A 21660-nucleotide genomic window follows, 5' to 3' on the forward strand; every position below is an offset into this window, starting at 1 on the left:
AAAGGAGATGGGGCGTCCATTAGTTTTAAGTCGCATGGCCTGGGAGTCCTATGCAGAGAGTCTCGCAATTTGAATGCCCAATAGCACAAGCTTGAAAATCGGCTAAGTATGCAAGGGGGTCAGTTGTCCCTGGGTTTGCAAAATCGCTTTGAGGGCCAAATTTGGTTTCAAGGTCAGGCTTTTCAAAAGGGTCTCCTAGCCCAAAATTGCAAGCATAAAGGGCGTTTCACTTTCTAAGTTTTCAAACTCCCTGTTTACCCCGAAAATCGCTTGATAGGGAGAAAATGCTAAAAGTTTAAAGCTTGCAAAAGTGCTTTCTAGGCCGAAAATGGAAAAGATGAAGTAAAGTGTTTAAACTTAAAACTTTGCAAAATCGTTTTCTAGCTCGAAAATGAGGAAAGGCGTTATTTCTAAAGTTTGCAAAAGGTCATTCTAGCCTGAAATTGGGCAAGCAGCCAAAAGTTAAATAAAAAAAGAAACTTTTCAAACCGTCCCTTTTGCCCAAATTTTGAAAATCACAAAGGGTGAAAACTTAAAACTTTTCAAAATCTCTTTCTAGACCGAAATTGCAAAGGGCGTTTCACTTAAAACCTTTTAAAAACTCGTTTCTACCTTGAAAATCGCTAAGGCGTTGAAAATGGCGAAGTTTGCAAAAGTGACTGTCAGCCCGAAAATGGGCAAAGCAAGTGAAAATCGCGAAAAGAAGAAAGGCATTGAACAAAAAATTGGTAAATCGCCTCTTTACCCTGAAAATCGCGAAAATCGGTAAGGCGTTTTAAACTTTGACATTTGTAAAAGGGCCTCATAGGCCGAAAAAACGGACCATGAGGAAAGGCGTCATAAACTTAAAACTTTGCAAATAGCCCATTTTGGCCGAAAAGCGTAAAAGGCGAGGAGTTATAAACTTCAAGATTGCAAAGTCCCCCAGGAGGCCAAAGTTCGCAATAGGTAAGGCGTTGATTAAAAAATTTGCGAATCGTCTTCTCAGCCCGAAAATGGGCGAACGTCTATAAAGTCGCCAAAAGGAAAAGGGCGTTTTAACAGTTGGCATTTTAACCTCTAGGCTTGAAATCGCAAAAGGCAAGGAAGGTAGGGCGTTTTCATGTTTTCGCGGAAAGCTTTTTAAAGCCGAAACAACCAAGTAAGGAAAGAGGAAGATAGGCGTTAAGCTTCCAAGTCTGCAGAGTTCTCCTTTGACGCGAAGTTTGCGGAAGGTTAGGCATTTTTGTTAAATCCTTCCTTTTTTTGTAAAAAAAACCTTTCATAGCCCGCAATCGCAAAAAGCAAGGAAGGCATTTTTAAAAAGTTTCAAAAAGGGGCTTGCAGGCTAAACTCGCACAAAGCTTTTCTAAACCCGAAGTTTGGAGAAATCACGGGGGCAACCACCTTGTTCGCTAGGTAAGTTCGTTTTCTCTCCTTTAAATCTTTAATGAATGCAAAACTGGTCACTATGCTCAACCGATAATGGAGAATTAATTAGATGAAATTTTGTAGATCACAATTTCCTTTTTGAAAGGTATCAAGCAAAGCTTTAAACATAGCGCAAAGGCAAAGCCTGTCAGGAAAATTAACCTTGAAATGTAAAATTCAGACTTACGGAAATTTTGAACATTTTGAAAGCTAAACTTAAGCAAGACTTTTCTCCAAGTGCAAAATTTGGCAATCATTAAACACCCAAACCTTGATATGCAACCAAGTCGCAAATTATTTTAAAGCAGAGCCAGCTTAATTTCTTATTTCAAATAACGTTTCACTTCCAGTTAATTAAGCTCTTTTATTAAAGCGTCATGCTTTTTCTGAATCTGGTGTTCCTATTGGTCTTTGGTTTTATACGCTAACATCATCCTCTATTTTGACTAACCTGTTCACTTCCTTCATCTTGTTTCGTAATCCGTGTCCGGTTGTGCAGGATAAATGCCTAGATCTGCGGTAGAATCCTCAAAGACGCCTAGTGCAACCGAAACATCTCGGCTCTCTAAATCTGACATTCCCCGCAGAGGTGAGAAGATGAAGTATCAGTACCAAAGACGAGGAGTTTGGGAGTCGAAAGTCCAGAGCATATGGGAGAACATAGGTGATATTGATTTGGGCCACATAGACATTCAGGATTTCAAAAATAGGGTATATTCTCCTAACGCCTATGGAAAGCCTAGGCAAATGATGGAAAGTGGTATCGCTTAGGTAGCAGGTTTCCCTCCATCCGTACAAAATTATGAGCTAGTAGTTGAGGCAGCCCGACATTATCAGCCAGAGACCAGATTAGTGGTTCTAGAAAATATGGTGCTAGCTGATTTCACACCTGAGGCCATTGGGGAAGCATTTGACATCCCATTTCCTGATAATCCCATTGCTACAACTATAGATGAGGCACAGGTTGCTTACGACATGAATCCTGCTAAATGAAAGACATTGATAAACGAAGAATGGTATAAAGAGAGAAGACCTCCGAGCATTAGGCTCAGTAAAAAGACCCCCAGAAGTGACTTTCATAACGAATATGGTGATATGGTCACCTTACTCAGCTGGGTTATGGGACTCCCTCAGTCTAACTTTTTTGAAGAGTGGATGTTCTACTTTATGGAGCAGGTCTTTGCTGGGAAGTCCAAGTTCGACTGGGCTCAGATCATCAACGATAATATCCATACACAGCTGGTCGAACTTGAGGAAAAGAAGTACTTCACCATGACTTCCTACCTGATTTACATGTTTGCCCAACACCAGCCACTAACAGGATTAATCCAGAAGGGTGAAATCGGGAGCGACCCAAATCAGGTCAAGGTGTATGAATGCTACCCTCAATTGCATTACTATGACATAGCTCAAAGAGAAAAGAACAGCGTTGCTTACGCAATTGGTCAGTATGAGCGTGTCAATGACGCCTTTACAATGCGTCTACTCAGGTTAATGCAAGGAGGATTGCACATAAGGCTCTCAGAGAAGGCTACCATTTTGGTACAAAAGTATGGCACATGGTTTATTCAATTCCCTAGGTTCACCTATATTAGGATAGCTGGCTTTGAGGGAGCTCTATTCCGACTTCCACGCTATCCCACAAACAAAATAGTCCTTATGGAAGTCGCAAGGCAAGCACATCCAGCGGGCAGCTTACTCAAAGATAAGAAACAGTCTGGATTCACCTTCCCCATGATCTTGGGTACCCTCGATGTGCATTTCAAGAATTCGGTACAAGCTGATGAGTCATTTGCTGAATTAGCATCTTATGGCCTACAGGAACATTTCCCAAGGAAGTGTTTCGATCATGACAATTTGGCAAAGAGAGCCTATGGCAGGGGCTACAGAGCGAATGCATCAATTGAGGATTATTGGAGCAACTGTTCTGATGACTATGAGGTCTGACGGCGTGAGTATTCTAGGTTAAGTGTGCAGCAAATGCGGCTTTATGAGTACCGTCGGATCCCAGATCAGGTGACAGATTATGGCAATTGCTTGCAAGCCCAAGAGTTTGAGGTGGTTAAATACCTCTTGCCAAGCATTGATTGGACTCGGGATCCAATTACTGATTTTGAGGCGGTCATGGAGGCTCCGAGAAGGTATACTGATCACTGGCTATCCCAACAAATCGAGAAACTGACCCATGAAGGGATTCAATTTACATACAATATGATGGGCAGTCTCGATTCCTAGTCTTCGGAGGATGACGGAACCTCAAGTGCACCGAAAGAAGAGATTGAGAAACTTGGAAAGAAGAGGAAGAAAGCCAGAGCCAATAGAGGGACTCGGACATCAAAAAGAACTAGAAGGGAAAAGATCCCTATCAGGAGGTCAGAAGTCAGTTCGTCATCCAAAGACCCCATTTCCAAGGATGACGTAGTTGAGCTTGACTATATACCTGCTCCACCCTCCCAGAGTGATGTTGATGCATTCAAGGCTGATAATCCTCTAGCACAAGGTGAGCCAGATGCAGAGGTCAGGATCGTTGGTTCTGATAAACCTAGAAATCAAGTCGAGGGAGAAATTTCGCCTAATCAAGAGGCTGGTAAGCGTGAGATGACCCAGAGGAGTCGGCATGAATTACAATTGAATAGCACCGGCAAAGATGACACCACCGTTGAGGGAGAACGAAAGGGGGTTGAGACCCACGAGCCACCAAAGAGCAAGAAAGGGAAGAGTTCAAGGATTCCGTACAGAATATGTTCAGACAACTCGACGGAATGACTGCTGAAAGGGACATGTAACGAGTTCGTGCTGAGCAAGCTGAAGGATACATTGATCACCTGCTGAAACATTGCAACATGCCTCGGAATCCCATGTTCCCCCATTGGCATTGGCACAAAGGACTACAACCGAGTTTGAAGGAGTACGTGATACCGCCAAGGCTGTTAGGGAATGGATTCGGGACATTAAAGAAAAGGGAGAGCGGATCATTGAAGACGTAAAGGAAATGGCCCACCACCGAGAGACCATTCTTGTCAAATTGTTTGAAGTAAAGAAGGAGTGTTTTAGGGTCCATGAGGTGGTTGGTACAATTCTTCCCCTCATGAGGGCTCTTTTCTAGACCCACATGCAAATTCTCACATTGTTCGCTATCCTAGATCCTTATGACATCAACGTTTTTAAAAAATGGCACTAGACTGCCAACATGAAGAATGACACAAAAGATACCATTAATAAAGAGCAGGAGGAATGCAAGGAGATTTTGAAAAACATGAGGGATCTTGGTGGAAAGATCCTTCGATCAATGGTTCTAGGCTGGAAAAATAGTTTGTCCGATGATCAACTACAACCAGATTGGAAGGATAGATTGAGAATTGATAAGGTCACATACTCCATGGAGGACCTAGAGTTTGCCAGTGGGTTGCATTCGGACATATTGTTTCGAGGCTCATCGGTCCGACTGGAAGGATGGGTAAAAGCATGTAGATCGCCACTTGGAGGGTATGCAATATAAAATACGCCATCCTCCTATGCCCCAAAGCATGGTGTTGTTCCAGCTACGCATCAGATTTTAAGAATATGTTCAAGCAGAGCGTATAGTAGGTCGGGACATCTAGAAGGAGTATTTGCAAAGCGAGGATGAATTTTTGGAAAAAGGGTCTACAGCAGAAAAAGAGAAAGTGCTTTCATAAAGTGCAAGTTTTTTTTAAAATCTTAAAAAAGCACTTTTTAGGCATAAAGTTCATTTCTAACTGCCAAAACAGTTGTAAATCTTGAGCTCCGTGCATGTGCACTTTTTGGAGCAGCTTTTTGGGTAGTTATTGATTACCTTTTTGGTAGTTATTGTTTCTCCTTTTGTTGTTGCTGATATTTTGCCTCCCATTTATGGGTATGGGCAGTTTTGATAGAGGATGAATCTGGCCCACTTGTTTCAGTTTAATCTTGGCCATTCATCCGTTTTTGGAATTCTATATAAAGGAGTTAGTTCCTCCTTTGAAAGAGAGAAAAACAAAGATTGTTGCAAAAATTCTGGCGAAATATATACAAGATTTAATGGATGTTAAAGCTGTGTTTGTTTTACTGTGAGTGCATGGTCCTCTTCTCCATTTATTTCATATTTCTGCTACTGTATTTAATTTCAGACAGTTATTTATGCATATATTTGATGGAAAATCTTGGTTCATACCATTAGGAAATAGTTGATTATTGTTTCTTTTGCATGGTTAGTCTGAACCCCTTTTGTGCTAAGTTCGGTTATTAAATTTGGATGAATGGGTGTAAGAGTCTATCATTCATATCTAAATAGCTTGAAGATTTGAAACCCTTAGATGATTGCAATGGTTTTTACCTAGTTGTGCTAATTAGCTGGCAAAGTAATTTCTAGTTATTTTGAGACTTCCGTCTATGTGTTGAAATATGTTGTCTTAGTTAAAATTAGTTAGCTGTTCTTATTCACTCTTTATCCTTATCCCTCCTTTTTTGCTTTTTCATTAAAGAAACCCTCCAGTAAAGCTGAAATAACATCAGTCAGAAGCAAATCAGATGATATAGGACTGTAAACTTTAGGGAACCTGTACGAAACCAATTCCGTCTAACCATAAGTCCCCATTGTGTTTCCAGCAAAACACATCAACTACTAAGCTATCCCGCAGTCAAGACCTGACAACCAAAACATTGAGGTCATCCCCATTGATCAAATTCACACAGCATTAGGGATTTCCTTATCTCAAGAGAGGATAAGATTCTTAGTATTCTATTCTGCGTTGGCCGGATGAAGTCATAGTTCCACGACTTTAGACACGTCAACACTACTCCAATGGTATCTCCAAGAGGTTTAGTGGTAACAAAACATTCATAGTTGTCATAGTTATGAAGTATTTCATATGAGCTTTGTGTTTGATACTGAATTAGCCATGAAGGAGCTCATACAAATGAACATGATGGATATAAATGGTGAGAGCAATAGACCAAGTTTAACCAAATAAAGAGGAAACATTTTTTGCAAATAACATTTAGCAAAGAGAAACATGCCATTTCTTTGGTAGACGGAATATGAAACATATGTACAAGTGACTAAAAATCCAAATACCAGATAAAGCCTTGTTTATGTAAATGTGTGGTAGTAGAGACAGTAAGAACATAAACTGTGCACTTGTTTTATATGAAGCCAAGTTGTGCATTCATTTTATATCAATAAATGTTGTGTACCTGTTTTAAATTAGTCATGCACATATTCAAAGAACCTTTCATGTTTAAGTACACTAGAACACGGAGAAATTTTAGATGATATTATTTGGAAGGGATATGAATCATCAAATGTACCAAAAATCAACAATGCTTACCTTCTCATCTGAGGAAACAAGGACAGTAGAATCAGCTCCCAATTCTCTTGCTGTAGATAAGCGTTTCTCGTCAATATCTGTCAGTACAACTCTAACAGCACCAAAGGCACGAGCAACAAGCATAATCGTCAAACCAATTGGACCAGCTCCCAATATCAACACATGTGTACCAGCTTGAATGCTAGCACGGCGACAAGCATGCACACCTACACTGAGAGGCTCACACATAGCACCCTCTTCTAGAGACACATTGTCTGGTAATTTGTGGCACAAATATGCAGGATGCACCACCTATAAAACATCATATAGATATTTTCATTATGAGAAACAAACTTTAAAAAAAATATCTTTCAACTGCAATGTTGTAAAATTTTGAGCTATCAAATACCCAGGAACTGTGGCTACCAGAAAAGAGAAACGTGATGAAAAACATGGTTGGATGAGGTTGTGCATAAGAATTGGATTTGAAATGGTTTTGAGTACACATGCGCATATTTCACATTTTCTGATTTTTAGAAGTAATAGAAATGAAACATTGTAGGGAATATGAAATCAAAAGGTGATTCAGAAGCATATTTTCTTAAATGTAAGAAAGCATATGCTAGGATGCCTAATGTCACAATAGTCATAATCATCTTCAGTGATCAACATCATATGAAATTGCAAAAAAGTAAAAAAATTCATTTATCATCAAGTGTAATCATGGGTACATAAACAGAACTAAATGTCTTACGACAATTCAAAAAACAATTCACATAAGTTTAATCGGACCAACTGTACTCGAGGTGGAAGATGTTGCAGTGCTTCTAAATGATATGATATTTTCAATTTATAAAAGTTTGGAAAAAACTAAAAATGACCACTGAAAGTTCATAATATTAAAAAAAGAATTAACATGGAAGTAGTTTTTCAAGGAAAATGAGCACCAAACTGTGTATTTAATCGTTGTGTTTCAAAAATCAAGCCTTCTCTATGTTTATTCTGAATAGAGAAAAATGTATAGGAGACAAACTAAAACAATCCAGTTTACAGTCCAACATTTTCTAGGAAACAATAATCCAATGCCTTAACAGTTTGCATCTGTCACAATTCCCACTCTTAAATATAAGCCTAACAATTCAGTATAGAATCCAATATAGTTGTTATATATCCAATATAAAACACCAATTGGATCCTTAAGACATATTTAGAGGTATTCAATAGTTAGCTTGGGTATAGTGGTTTTCATTGGTATTGGTAGTTCATAAATGGATTATGCAAAGTCAACAATCTTAGACCTTAAAGAATTATGGTAGTGGCCAATACCTATTTGTGAATATCCATTAATGACACTCTGTTAGAAATTTCATAAAATAATTTATTAAACAAGATCTGCAGGGCAGCCAAATTCCAGCCAAAATAGCAAGGGCAATTTCATTTTGGCTACGGTTTTTATTTTCAAGTTTTAATTTTTTGGTTTTGGGCATGATACAATAGAAAGGATTGTCAAGCCAAGTGCCAAGCCAATTGTTGCTAATTTGTATAGCCTAATGAAATTGATCATGAGCAGTCCTCTAGCTTCGTAGCAACTATGATAAGAGTCTTTCTTAACCATAGCACCACTGTGTCAATGCACTAAAAGTTTAGAGGATGCCAGCTACTTCACATTTCTTGTGTAGTTTCATATCTTAAATTCAGGCATATTGTAAAAGTATTCAAATTTATGTTCAAAAGTGGAATGTTAAGGATTTTGTCTTTCTTTTAATTCCTTAGACAATATTCAATGCTATTAATGTATGCTCTCTAGTTATTTCTGATTATGAACTGAAACTTCTTTGTTTGCAGGTGGCTGTAGATAATATTTATTGATTTCAATATTTCTCCAGCATTCTTTACGGCACATATATATAGGCATTGCCTTGTAAGATCAAGGCATGCCTTGACCGGACATGTCTCATGACATGTCCGATCAAGACATGTCTTGATCAAGGGTGGTGCCTCTTCATAATGCAAACCGATAACTATCGGTTAATATAAATGCCGATACATAACAAATGATAATCGATGCTAATCGGTTTGTGATTTAATGCGGTTTGATTATCATTGTAACCGATAATGAATCGGTTAGTTTCTAATGCAATTTAGTTATCATTAACCGATCACTAATCGGTTTATTCTTAATGCTATTTCATGGTAATCGATGGTAAATGCAACCCGATTATGGATCGGTATAAGAGCAGAAATATGTTAATACGATAACTATTGTAGTTATCATATGACAACAATCATATGACAACTAGAATACATATGTAGAACCGATTACAATCACAACATATAAATGAAATCACTGCATAGCAAATACGATCATATCTCAATTGATGATAGAAATGCTTATAAAGACAAGTTGTTCTTGAACTCTTCTGAAGTCCGCTCTATTAGGAACCTAGTCCGGTTAAGGTGTCTACCATTAGCATGTAGATTTATCGATAGGATAGATGATTGAATGAGAGACTTCATTTCTCTCTCATTCAATCATTTATCTTACCAAAGCTACATTGTTTCAACACTCCCTATTAGCTAGGGAAGATAAATGGAGATCTATGTAAACATTGAAATAATCATCTAATTATATAGCATCACATTTCTCATAATAGAATGTATTACATGACCTCGTAATACAAAAGATCAAGTAACATATGCTCGTGACATGATGTATCACATAAAACGTGATACATAAATATATCACATCATCTCATGATATAGAGATATCACATAGCACGTGATATCAGTACGCATAACACGCGATACCTTGGATATAAAATAATTTGAGAATATTGAATTCTCTTATATCCAGGTTATGGTATGTGTACTGACATTACGTCACATAATGTCTACCATAACATATCATGGCACATCCATGAGTCAAGATGATATCAAGTCAGCATGATATCAACATTACAAGATCATCACCTTGCAATGTTCAATACAAGTGTTTATTATGTAAAAAATCATCACCTCTTAGAAATGGACACAAGGGGAGAAGCCCATAAAGTCATAACATGACAAAAGAAGTTTACACATTAAACATCTTATATATTAGTACAAATTATAAAGCAAATTACAATTTGTTGTCCTCATTTTTGTTTTAAAAAATGAAGGACTGTTACATAAAAATTATGTGAAAAAATGAAAATATGGCATGCTTCCTGAGGCAAAATTTCGACTAATCCTTGGACTGGATTAATTCTCAGTCCATCCTCGAACTACGTTTCGAATTTCGTCGCATTCTGGATTCATTTGCTATGTCTTTCCTTCAATTTCAGGTTTTTTCTCCCTGACTGTAGGTGGGAAATTTCTCTTGAATTGCAAGTTTTAATGATTTCCATTGTTTTGGTCTTTGTAGAAAAATTTTTAGCTAATTACAAGTGCACTTTATTGAAAAATAAAAACTTGTAATTTGGTTTTTATTTCCCCCTTGATGCTTTTTGGCTTTTTCAGTTAAAATAGGGATTTTTTGGTTAAGTTACAAGTAAACTTGTAATTCTTTTCTAAAATCCCTACTTTAATGGTTTTTGCTTGTAATAGGGATTTTAAACCCCTATTACATGTGTGCAAGTGAATTATAACTTGTTGTAGGGATTTTATTTTCCCTTTAAAAGTGCATTTTGAACTTGCACATCTCTCTCCAAAACCCGATTTTGCCTAAGAATGAGAAAAGTGAGATTTTAAACTTGCTATTTGGTCTAAAAAACCCGATTTTGCCTATAAAGTGCATTTTTGAAGATTTTAAACTTGCTATTTACTCTAAAAAAACCCGATTTTTGCCTTACAGTTGAAAAAGTACATTTTCAACTTGTTATTGCATCCCAAAAACCCGATTTTCTCCAATTCATGCAAATTCGAACTTGCTATTTGTTCCAAAAAACCTGACCAGCAAGGAGAAACGTTTTTGTTGAAGATTTCAAAGCAAATTTTGTGGAGATTTTCTAGGAAGGAGAGGCATTTGGGATTCCATCCTATTCTCATGCATTTGTAAACACTTTTCATGCCATTTGGGGTTTGCATTTACTGTTTTTTGGTCTAAATCAGCAAACACGTGGTTCTTTGGATCCACATTTTAGGCGATTTTTTCTTCACAAAGCAGCAAACTCCTAAGGCGTTTTTGCCTCTCTTGCCTAGGCGTTGAAGGTGGATGAAGATTCGACCCTTCCTTGGGCCACTTTATTTGCCTTTGCTGCCACGTTTTTCAGTTTATGACGTTTTTCAAAAACGTGGCTAGCGTTTGGGATTGTGGTTTGTGTTTATTTAAGAGCTATTCTTCTTCATTCCAAGATTGATTGCATCTTTTGGAGAGGCATTTTCAGTTTGAAACAAGGTATGTTTTCTTTTCTTTCCTTGTTTCATTTTCTTTTTTTCTTGTTTTCTTAGTTTTCCTTTCTAGTTGTAAATTTGTAAATATGTTGATCTTGTCCCAAAAATCGGTTTTGTGAGAGAGTTTTTCCCCCTTGATATGCAATTTTTGTATTGCATTGTTCTTCCCCATTTTCCTTCTCTAGCTGTATTCGGGATTTAAATCCCGATTACAAGTTGGCTGGAAATCTTTGTTCTTCCCTTACAGTTAAAGAATTTAACCATTTTTGGTTAAAATTCCAAGTTGAAAAAATGTGAAATACCCTTCCTTTCAAAACTGGGTTTTAAGAACCGGATTACATGTTGAAAAGTTCTTCCCATTTTCATGAAAATGACATTCCCGGATTTTCCCATTTTTATCCGTTCATGTTACCTATATCCGTACTTTCCATTTTCGTCATTTTCCACAAAAGTCTAATTCTCATTTTCCATCCATTTCTCCATATGCAAATTTACAAGTGTACTTGCATTTAGGTTTTAAAGATCCGATTGCATGTATGCCCTTTCCAACTTGTATACTTGCGAAAATTTCCCCAAGATCCGAAATTGGTCAAAGTCAAGATTCCCCCATTTCCATATATTTCCCCTTTCTCTCACAAAGTCGTGAAGTTCAAGAGTCGAAGTTTTTCCCATTTGAAGAAGGAAAAATATTATTTGCAGTTGAATATGATGTTTCCTTAACGCTTTTAAGTCTTCATCACAATATTCCAGGTTGTCCATCAATGTCAAATTTGTCGTCATCTCCAATTCTAAAAAAGATGAAGTACAAATATGACAAGTACCAAAACGAAGTTGTGCCTTCCCAAGTTTCCTCTCCTTTGGATCGTATCAGAGATACAGAGATAGGGCATGTAGACATGTCAGAATTTGTCAAAAGGGTTGAGGATCCACAAGATAGCAATATGCAGCGGCTGTTGGACAGCCATATCCATCACGCATCTTCTTTCCTGGTGGCTGCCCTAGAACCTGAATTTGTTCTCGCTTGCGCCCATCACTTTGACAAGGAGACAAGAATCATTAAAAATGATGATGGCGAAGCAATAATCTGCCTTGATGCAGACACAATTGAGAAGGTCTTTAGAATACCTCCCGCACCTGTTTACATGGAAATCTCCAAAGAGAATGCAGCTGAGTATTATGTGAAAAGGGAAAAAGATAATAAACGACATATCAACAGGTGGATCCAAGAGCCATGAGCCGCCTTCTCAAGGTGGGCTAAGTTGTACCGCTGTGACTTCAAATGGGAAATAGGAGACATCATAACCCTCCTTAGCAAGATAATGAGCCTTGAACATTCTAATGTTTTTGAGCCCTGGATGTACCAGTTCATCATGTTCATAAGGCAGTCCCATCATATATCATGGGGAGAAGTCATTAGCGATGCCTTGTGTGAACAACTTGCAGCAGTCCCTTCCACCATGACTTTCTATATGAATTCATATTTGGTGTACTTGGCAGCATCACTTAGACATTTTCCAGGTCTTTCTACCAAGGGTGATCACTCGCTTATACCAGTTTGGGAATATTATCATCAGTTGCCTTTGAGACCTAGTAGATTGCATTTCAGAAGAGTCCAGGATGCATTCTTCGGTTACTTCATGTGTCAGTTTGATAGAACTCTGAAGAACAAAAGGGTATCAGATGAGGCATAGGAAAGGGTGAGTGAGTATGGATGCTTGTTTCTACAGTTCCTGACCTTCACCTATATGAGAATCGGATGCTATAGTGGGCAGCCATACATGCTTCCTAGATACCCAACTGATAAGATCATTCTTATGGAGTTGGGAAGACAAATCATGGCTGTCCACACTCATCAGTCTGCCAGACACAAGGTTGGAATGGGGATCTCTAGAACAAACCCACTAAAAATTGGTTGGTATTCTCTTGTCACATCCAGGAAATGTAGGAAATTAAGTTCAAAAGGTTTAAGTCCAGAGCTGATTTTGATTACCGGGGTATGAAGGAAAAGATCGAAAAATCCTTTGTGCACGTGCATCGCATTGAGGATATCTGGGTAGATCTCCCCACAGAGGTCGAGGTTTTGAAGATGGATTACTACAGGCTCACTGTTGAGCAAGTTGTTGATTTGAACTTGGTGGACATCCCACAAGGGATGATTGATGATGGGCACGTGTTTGATCCTGAATATATTTCACGAAAGGTTGAGGAAGCTCCACTTCCTTTAATCCAATGGTCACACAAGGAGTGCATATCCATTCTTGAGAGATTTCAGCCTATCTTGGCTAACAACAACGCTTGGCTGAAAGTAATGCTGTTAGACTCATAACAATCAAGATTGGAAAAGAAGATGATTCTACGGGGCCTCTTGGACGTAAGTCTGAGATTCAGATTGACAACAAAGAAGGCGCATCATCTTCGGGCACAAGCATCAAATTGCGAGTTAGTCGGGCAGTAGTGCTTCCTCCTGAGGGGGCGACAATTCATGGAAAGGAAAAGTCATGATTTCATGTTCAGGTGATCGATCAGGATAATCCAGAAGAAGGGCAGCAATCTGATGATGCTCCCAAGTCTCCAACATCCGACTCGCCTCATGAGATTATTCCTCCAGTTTTCATTGAGATGCCCCTTTCTCCTCCTGACTTGCTAGCTGATGAATCTCCTCAGAATGCCATTCCTATTTCGGCATACGAGCCACCTCCTGATCATCAACAAGAGAATGTGCAGGAAGTTCCTGAAGATACTCCTGCTTGTGTCCAACTGTCAGAAATTGATACCTCCACTTCTGGTTTTGAAGAATTCATGAAGCAATCTTCATGCCCATTGGCTACTGAGCAAACCATGGTCGCCATCCAAACAAATATTCCTCCCAGGATAACCACGGTTATTCAAACAGAAACTGCTTCTCCTTTGCCTACAGCTGCTATAGAAGGAGAGTTGATGGCTTTACCTCCATGGCTTAGTTCTTTTACTCCAAAGAGGAAGAAGCAAGAAATCTTAGCTGATGCCTTTGATTATTAGCAACTAAAATAGTCCAGATTCAAGGTTGCTAAAAAGGCCAAGACTATCTCCAGAGTAACTGTTGACAACAACAAGATGAAGGTAGCTGAAATTGTTGAACCCATTGCAGATATGCCACTTGAAGAAATGTCAGCTGCTGATTACAAAGTTACAAGGATAGAATTGGGTAAGCAAACACATGAGGTGATTAAACATGATGCTCAGTTTTCTGTAGCTTCACTGGTACAGTGGAGTGATGAACTTCTAGCAAAGAAAGATAAGCTAGAAAAGGAAAACCGACAACTTATGGCAGCTGTTCATAAAATCACAAAACCTACCGCTAAAGGGAGTAACTCCATAGGTTCTTCCGGTTCCCAAGAATCAATTCGTGGAGTGGAAAGGGCTGCCTAGAAGGTACAAGCATTGGATTCCTGGGTTGATCAACTTCATGATCTATGTGCACAAGTGATGAAAGACATTTTTCAGATGATGTCTAAGTTGGAAACCGTTGAAGAGAAACTAGATCAGACTTTTGATACTTTCAAAAAGAATCTAGAAAGTGTTGAAGATAGTTTGACAATCTGGCATACCATGCCCCAACAACAGTTGAGCGTTCTACAGGAGCATGCCATCATCACTTCCAGGGTCTTGTACTTGGAATTTGAAGAGCTTCTGGAAAATAAGGCCCTTGTTCTTAAATCCCTCATTGAGGAGATTGGTGATACAATGAGATTACGGGGTGAAGTTTTCCGAGATGTTGTCTCTCATTGTGAAAAGGCCTCTTGCAACATACTAAGTCAGGATGGAGAGCTGATTCCAGAAGATGGAGAGCTTGCTGATTTACAGATGAGGATACATAATGAATGGAGGAGCGAACAATTCTCTGCCGCTTCAATTCAAATGTTGATGAAGCACCAAATCTTTTTGCATGAAATCCAGTCCATCCTAGATAAAAACAGCTCTGCGCTCCTCCGATGTCATGATACTATTGTGAAGACCATGGTTGTTGCCAAGAACACCCATGAACCAGATCCCGATGAACTACAAATGATCATCCAGAAGTTTGAAGGATTCGTGTCTTCACGTGCTGCAACTTAAGTGTTTATTTTTCCATATTTGTAATCTTTAGTTGTAGTTTTTCTTTTGACAAGTTACATGTAAAAGTCTTTTTGTAAAACGCAAGTTAACTCATTACTTGCACTTTTGTAATTACATGTAAAGCAACTACAAGTTGTGTTCAATTAGGACTGTAGTTGGAATAAGTCTTAGTTAGTTATTGAATAAGTCTTGGTGGTTGAGAGAATCTCTCAAGTTAGTCAGGATCCTCCCACCTTTTTCTCAAGGCTCTTCTATAAATACTTGAGGGGTCTATTGTAATTTTTATCCTTTGGAAAGCAAGCAAAAACTCTGCCAAATTTACAGCAAAAAAGTCTTTGAGCTTCCATGTGTAAATTGAAGAATTGAAAGGAATAGAAGAAAATTGCTCAAGCTTTGAGTCTTTGTGCTACATACTTGAGATTGTGTTCTAGATTATCTTTCTTGCAAGTGTTCCTTAAAGAGCTTAATCACATCCGATTTGCAGTCTTTGTGCTGAGTAGTTGAGGTTAATATAGATTAAAACAAATATTTTGTTGAGAAAAGTTGCAAGTTTTTGTGCTTTCACTTGTTCTTAGGAGAATTTAGGAGTAGATTTTGTAAGAAATAGCTGTAAGTCTTTGAGCTTATACTACTTCCCATTCTTTTAAGTAGAAAAGAATAAGATATTTAAGTCTTTGAGCTGTTATAATTTGTTTTATATAGCATTAGTATAGAAAAGGGTAGATAGGACTTCACATAATCAAGTCTTTGAGCTCGATATTGCTGTCCCGTCCCGGAGGAAATGACGAAAGTCTCTGCGCTTTCAGGAAACTTCATTTCCTTTATCTCATTTCATTTTGAAAGTGGTTACTGCTGTTTATATCAAATCACTATCCTTTTTTGTGAAGAGAAAAGGATATTGTCTTTCTTGAAGGAAGAAGAAAGATTGTTGTCCCATCCTATTTTATTTTCAAAGTTGTAGTTAGATAGGGGGAGCCTTCCCTTAATTAGGAGAGTTTTACTCACACGTTGTGGTTGAAACCACAATTTTATATATTTCCCCAAGTGTACAAAATTTTCAACCAACACAATTCAATCATACCAAGTCCTTTCCTGAAGTGTTCAACTTTTACTCTGGATAGAGGCTTGGTCAGTATATCTGTTGTCTGGTCTCCTGTACTGATATACTGCAACTGAATCACATTCCTATCCACCATCTCTCACATAGTGGTAAGGAATCTCTATGTGTTTGGATCTATCATGAAATACAGGGTTCATGGAGAGTTTTATACAACTCTGGTTATCACAATGAATTATAGTAGGCTTCAGTGGCTCACCGAATAATCCCACAAGTAGTTTTCTAATCCATACAACTTCTCGTGCAGCCATGGAAGCTGCGATATATTCGGCCTCTGTAGAACTCTGAGCTATTGAAGACTGTTTCCTACTAATCCAAGATATCATGGCTGAACCCAAACTGAAGCAGCATCCTGAGGTGTTTTTCCTGTCAATCACACTTCCAGCCCAATTTGAATCAATGAACCCATGAAGATCCAAATCAACTTTCTCATACTTGAGTCCATAGTTAAGAGTACCTTGAAGGTATCTCATAATATGTTTCACAGCCATAAGATGTATCTCCTTAGGTTCACACATGAACTGGCTCAAGGCATTTACTGGATAATAGATATTGGGTCTAGTATTGACCAAGTACATTAACGATCCAATCATCTGTTTGTAGAGAGTGGGATCTACCAATGGGGAATCTGTTGCTACTTCCTTTAGTTTGTGAAGATTAGTTTCCATAGGAGAAGACATGGGTCTGCAATTCATACCAAATCTCTTCAATATGTCTAAGGTGTATTTTCCTTGATTAAGCACAATACTGTCAGAGTTTTGCCAAACTTCCAATCCAAGAAAGTAATGTAGAAGGTCTAAATCCTTCATATCAAACTTCTTTTCAAGGTCTTTCTTACATTGTCCAATAAGGTGATCTTCTCCTGTAATTAGAAGATCATCAACATATAAGATCAATATTAGCATATCACCTTTGACTTTCTTGAAGTATAGATTTGGATCTGCATCATTCTTTGAGAATCCCAATCCTAGAAGATAGCTGTCAATTATTTCATACTAGGCCCTGGGAGCCTATTTTAAAGCATATACGACTTTCTTTAATCTGCACACATGTGTCTCTGCATTGTGGATCTCAAACCCTTCTAGCTGTTCTAAGTAGACTTCCTCCTCAATTTTACCATTCAAGAAAACAGTTTTCACATCCATCTAATGGACTTTCCAACCTTTGGCTGCTGCAATGGCCAGTACTGCTCTGACTGAGGTGTACCTAGCAACTGGAGCAAACGTCTCATCATAGTCTATCCCTTCTTTCTGTGAGAATCCTTGGGCAACAAATCTGGCTTTGTGTTTCTCTATGCTACCATCTGTGACATGTTTGATTTTGAACAGCCACTTGGATGAAACAACAGATTTCCCTTTTGGCCTAGGAACAATTTCCCACACATCATTGTTAAGTATGGATGTATATTCTTCAGACATTGCATCTTTCCAAACTTGATGTTTAAGAGCTTCTGGTACACTAGAGGGTTCTGATTTGGAGAGATCATTCATAAGGGCTACATAGCTAGAAAATCTTCAGGGCCTCTTACTTTCTCTAAAAGTCCCTAAAGGAGCTGAAAAGTCCCTTGCATCCTCCATTGTTTTGTGAGCCCATAGAGGTCTTTTCTTAGGGATTTCTTGGGGAGGAATTTGTACTTCATTTTCTTTTGAACACTCCCTCTGAATCTCAGGAGTGGGATCCTCTTCTAGGTCTGAAGATGGAGCATAGATTTCAAACTCAATAGAGTATTTAGCCCTTTTGAAGGCTATGTCTTCTTCAAATATACATCTCTACTAAGTTCAATATTGCTATGTCCAGGTACAAAAATTTTGTAAGCTTTAGAGGTTTCACTATATCCAACAAAGATTCCTTTTCTTCCAAAGGGTTCTAGTTTTGTCCTTTTCTCTTTAGGTATGTGAAAGTAAACAGGGCAGCCAAATATTCTAAAGTGGGTGATATCTAGCTTTATCCCTGTGAAGACTTCTTCAGGGGTCTTGTCTTCAATGTGGGAATGAGGACATCTATTTTGTATGTAAACATCAGTGTTGGAGGCTTCTGCCCAAAGGTGAGTTTCTAAGTTCTAATCAAGGAGAATGGCTTTGGCTGCTTCTACAATGGTTCTATTTTTCCTTTCAACAACCCCATTTTGTTGGGGGTTGTAAGGAACAGTGAACTCCCTCTTAATCCTAGCTTCTTTACAAAATTCCCTAAAGATGTCTGAGGTATATTCCCTCCCATTATCAGTTCTTAGGACTTTTATTTTCTTTCCGGAAGAGTTTTCAGAGAGGGATTTGAATTCCTTAAATCTCTTGAGAATCTCTTCAGATTCTTTATGTTTAAGTAAGTAGATTCAGGTCTTCTTGGAGAAGTCATCAATGAATATTACATAATAAAGGAACCCTCCTAATGATGGTACAAACATTGGCCCACATAGGTCAGAATGAACTAGTTCCAAAACATTGCTCATTTTCCTAGAACTATTTTGAAAGGAACTCTTAGCATTTTTGCTTAGGGCACACCCCTTACATGTACCATAATGGTATTGTTTTAACTTAGGCAAACCAATTACTAACTTTTCCATTGAACATAAAGCACGAAAGTTTAAATGACCTAATCTTCTATGCCAAATTTCATTAGAATCTGCAATCTCATGAAGTAGGGCTAGGTTAGATTGAGTACATACCTCATACAAATGGCCTTTTCTATGTCCTAGGGTTATAGCCTTCTTGATGGAACAGTTTTGTGGCCATACTAGAACTTTACCATTCATGAAGGTTATTCTGTACCCATCATCTTCAAGTGCAGATATGGAGATTAAGTTCCTCTTGATGCCAGGAACGAATAGGACTCTAGTGAGTTGGAGAGACATGCCTGTCTTCAGCTTAATGGTGCAGGTACCGACGCCTTTCACTGGATGTGCAGAGGCATCACCAATGGTTACTACTTCATCAGTTTCTTCTAACATGGAATCCAATAATTCTCTATACCCAGTGATGTGTTTTGAAGACCCACTGCCAATGATCCAGGTGTTAGGTTTATTGGATACTTGGCTAGAGAGGGCAGAGTAGAATACATGCTTCTCGGAGTCATATTCTTCCCTTTTCACTTTTGCAAATGTAGCTTCTTGTTTGATTCTATTCGGACATCTTGCTGCATAGTGTCCATATTGATCACACCTAAAGCACTGAATGTGAGAGTTGTCTTTCTTAGATGAACTTTTCTCATGTCGGTTCTTTCTCTTCTTGAAATGTTTCTTCTTACATTTCTTGTTGGAGTTGGTATTTAGAACATGGAGATCTTCATCTATGTTATTTTGCTTGATCCCCTTCTTATTTAACCTTGACTCCTCTTGAAGACAATCTGCTCTTAACTTATCAAATTTCGGATATTTAGCCCTTGCACTAATGCCTTGGATGAATGTTTCCCATGTACCAGGCAACCCATCTAGAGCAAAGACACTCTTTGCTCTGGATCTCATATCCAAGCGTTGCCAGTTCATCCCTTAGGGCTGATATCCGCATACAGTATGCATTGATTGACTCTCCTTTGTTCATACTTATGATTTATTTCCTTTTTTAGAGCCAGGGTTCTTCTTGCGTTGTTTATCTCGAATGCACTTTCGAGTGCTTTGAACATATGGTAGGCAGTCTCATGCTTTGTTATTATTGGCATAATGTGATTTCTCACTCCATCGACTATGATCTTCATGGCTTTTTCATTTCCCCCGATCCATGCCGATTTGTCAGGTTCATTCTCAGGTTCTTTAGATTCAACTCTTACAAATGAGTCAACTTTATTCTCTTTTAGAATCATCTTAATTCTGAATTTCCATGCTGAGAAATTGTCGCCTCCTTCAAGTCTATCCTCAAATCTAATAGTGTTAGCCATGGAAATGTGATGTCTATATCCTCGATTTGAACTTCTCAAATTTGAATGCCTTAAGTTCGATCAACCTTGCTCTGATACCATGTAAAAGTATTCAAATTTATGTTCAAAAGTGGAATGTTAAGGATTTTGTCTTTCTTTTAATTCCTTAGAAAATATTCAATGCTATTAATGTATGCTCTCTAGTTATTTCTGATTATGAACTGAAACTTCTTTGTTTGCAGGCGGCTGTAGATAATATTTATTGATTTCAATATTTCTCCAGTATTCTTTACGGCACATATATATAGGCATTGGCTTGTAAGATCAAGGCATGCCTTGACCGGACATGTCTTGATCAAGGGTGGTGCCTCTTCATAATGCAAACTGATAACTATCGGTTAATATAAATGCCGATACATAACAAATGATAATCGATGCCAATCGTTTTGTGATTTAATGCGGTTTGATTATCATTGTAACCGATAATGAATCAGTTAGTTTCTAATGCAATTTTAGTTATCATTAACCGATCACTAATCGGTTTATTCTTAATGCTATTTCATGGTAATCGATGGTAAATGCAACCCGATTATGGATCGATATAAGAGCAAAAATATGTTAATACGATAACTATTGTAGTTATCATATGACAACATTAATTAGTGTTGTCATATGACAACTAGAATACATATGCAGAACCAATTACAATCACAGCATATAAATGAAATCACTGCATAGCAAATACGATCATATCTCGATCGATGATAGAAATGCTTATAAAGATGATTATGATGTCTACCATTAGCATGTAGATTTATCGATAGGACAGATGATTGAATGAGAGACTTCATTTATTTCTCATTCAATCATTTATCTTACCGAAGCTACATTGTTTCAACACATATGAACATAATTTCTCTAGTTTTTTAACATAGTTCAAATATGGATAGAATATACTAGTTTCTTAGCACAACAAATGTAGTATTATAAACAAAATTTCTATAGCTTCATGACACAAATGCAGACAAATGGGTATAATGTTTATACTTAATAGTTTGACACAAAAAACTCAGTCTCACGGCATAATTACTGTTGTTTGACGACACATTTAGAATTAGGCTAAAAATTTAGTCATATGGACATAATTTCTCTAGTTTCATAGCACAAACTCAGACATATGGATAATAATGTAATATTTTTATTGAACAAATTCTGAAAGGGAATAGATGTTTATACAAAATAATATGTTAATATAAAGCTCTTAGTTCCAAGACTAATGATGTAGTGAAAGGTGCAAAAATGATCAAGGATGTGGAGGATAAAAAGAAGGTACGGAAAATATCATGTAATAAAGAACGATGTGCATGCTGGAAGCAAGAAAACAATTCTACAGGAAAGTTGCATGGTGTTTCACATGGAGAGAATCTTCTGCTGCAAAGAACATTTATATGCAAGAGAAGAACATAGATATTTGTACGCTAAAAGATTTGACATTGTTGATTAAACCAAGATGTT

At 37.9% G+C, this 21660-nt stretch overlaps 1 protein-coding gene across 2 annotated transcripts in view; it reads right to left on the reverse strand.

Moving 5' to 3' along the window:
* LOC131064005 (L-idonate 5-dehydrogenase) overlaps positions 1–21660 on the reverse strand; it is a 310247-nt gene that overhangs the window by 104404 nt on the left and 184183 nt on the right. For both annotated transcript variants that reach the window (XM_057998016.2, XM_057998015.2), the window contains exon 4: positions 6738–7028. In XM_057998016.2, coding sequence (XP_057853999.2) covers positions 6738–7028 — 291 coding nt within the window. The remainder of the gene's footprint in view (positions 1–6737; positions 7029–21660) is intronic.

The sequence above is a fragment of the Cryptomeria japonica genome, chromosome 11, assembly GCF_030272615.1.
Source record: "Cryptomeria japonica chromosome 11, Sugi_1.0, whole genome shotgun sequence".
Classification (NCBI taxonomy): Eukaryota; Viridiplantae; Streptophyta; class Pinopsida; order Cupressales; family Cupressaceae; genus Cryptomeria; species Cryptomeria japonica.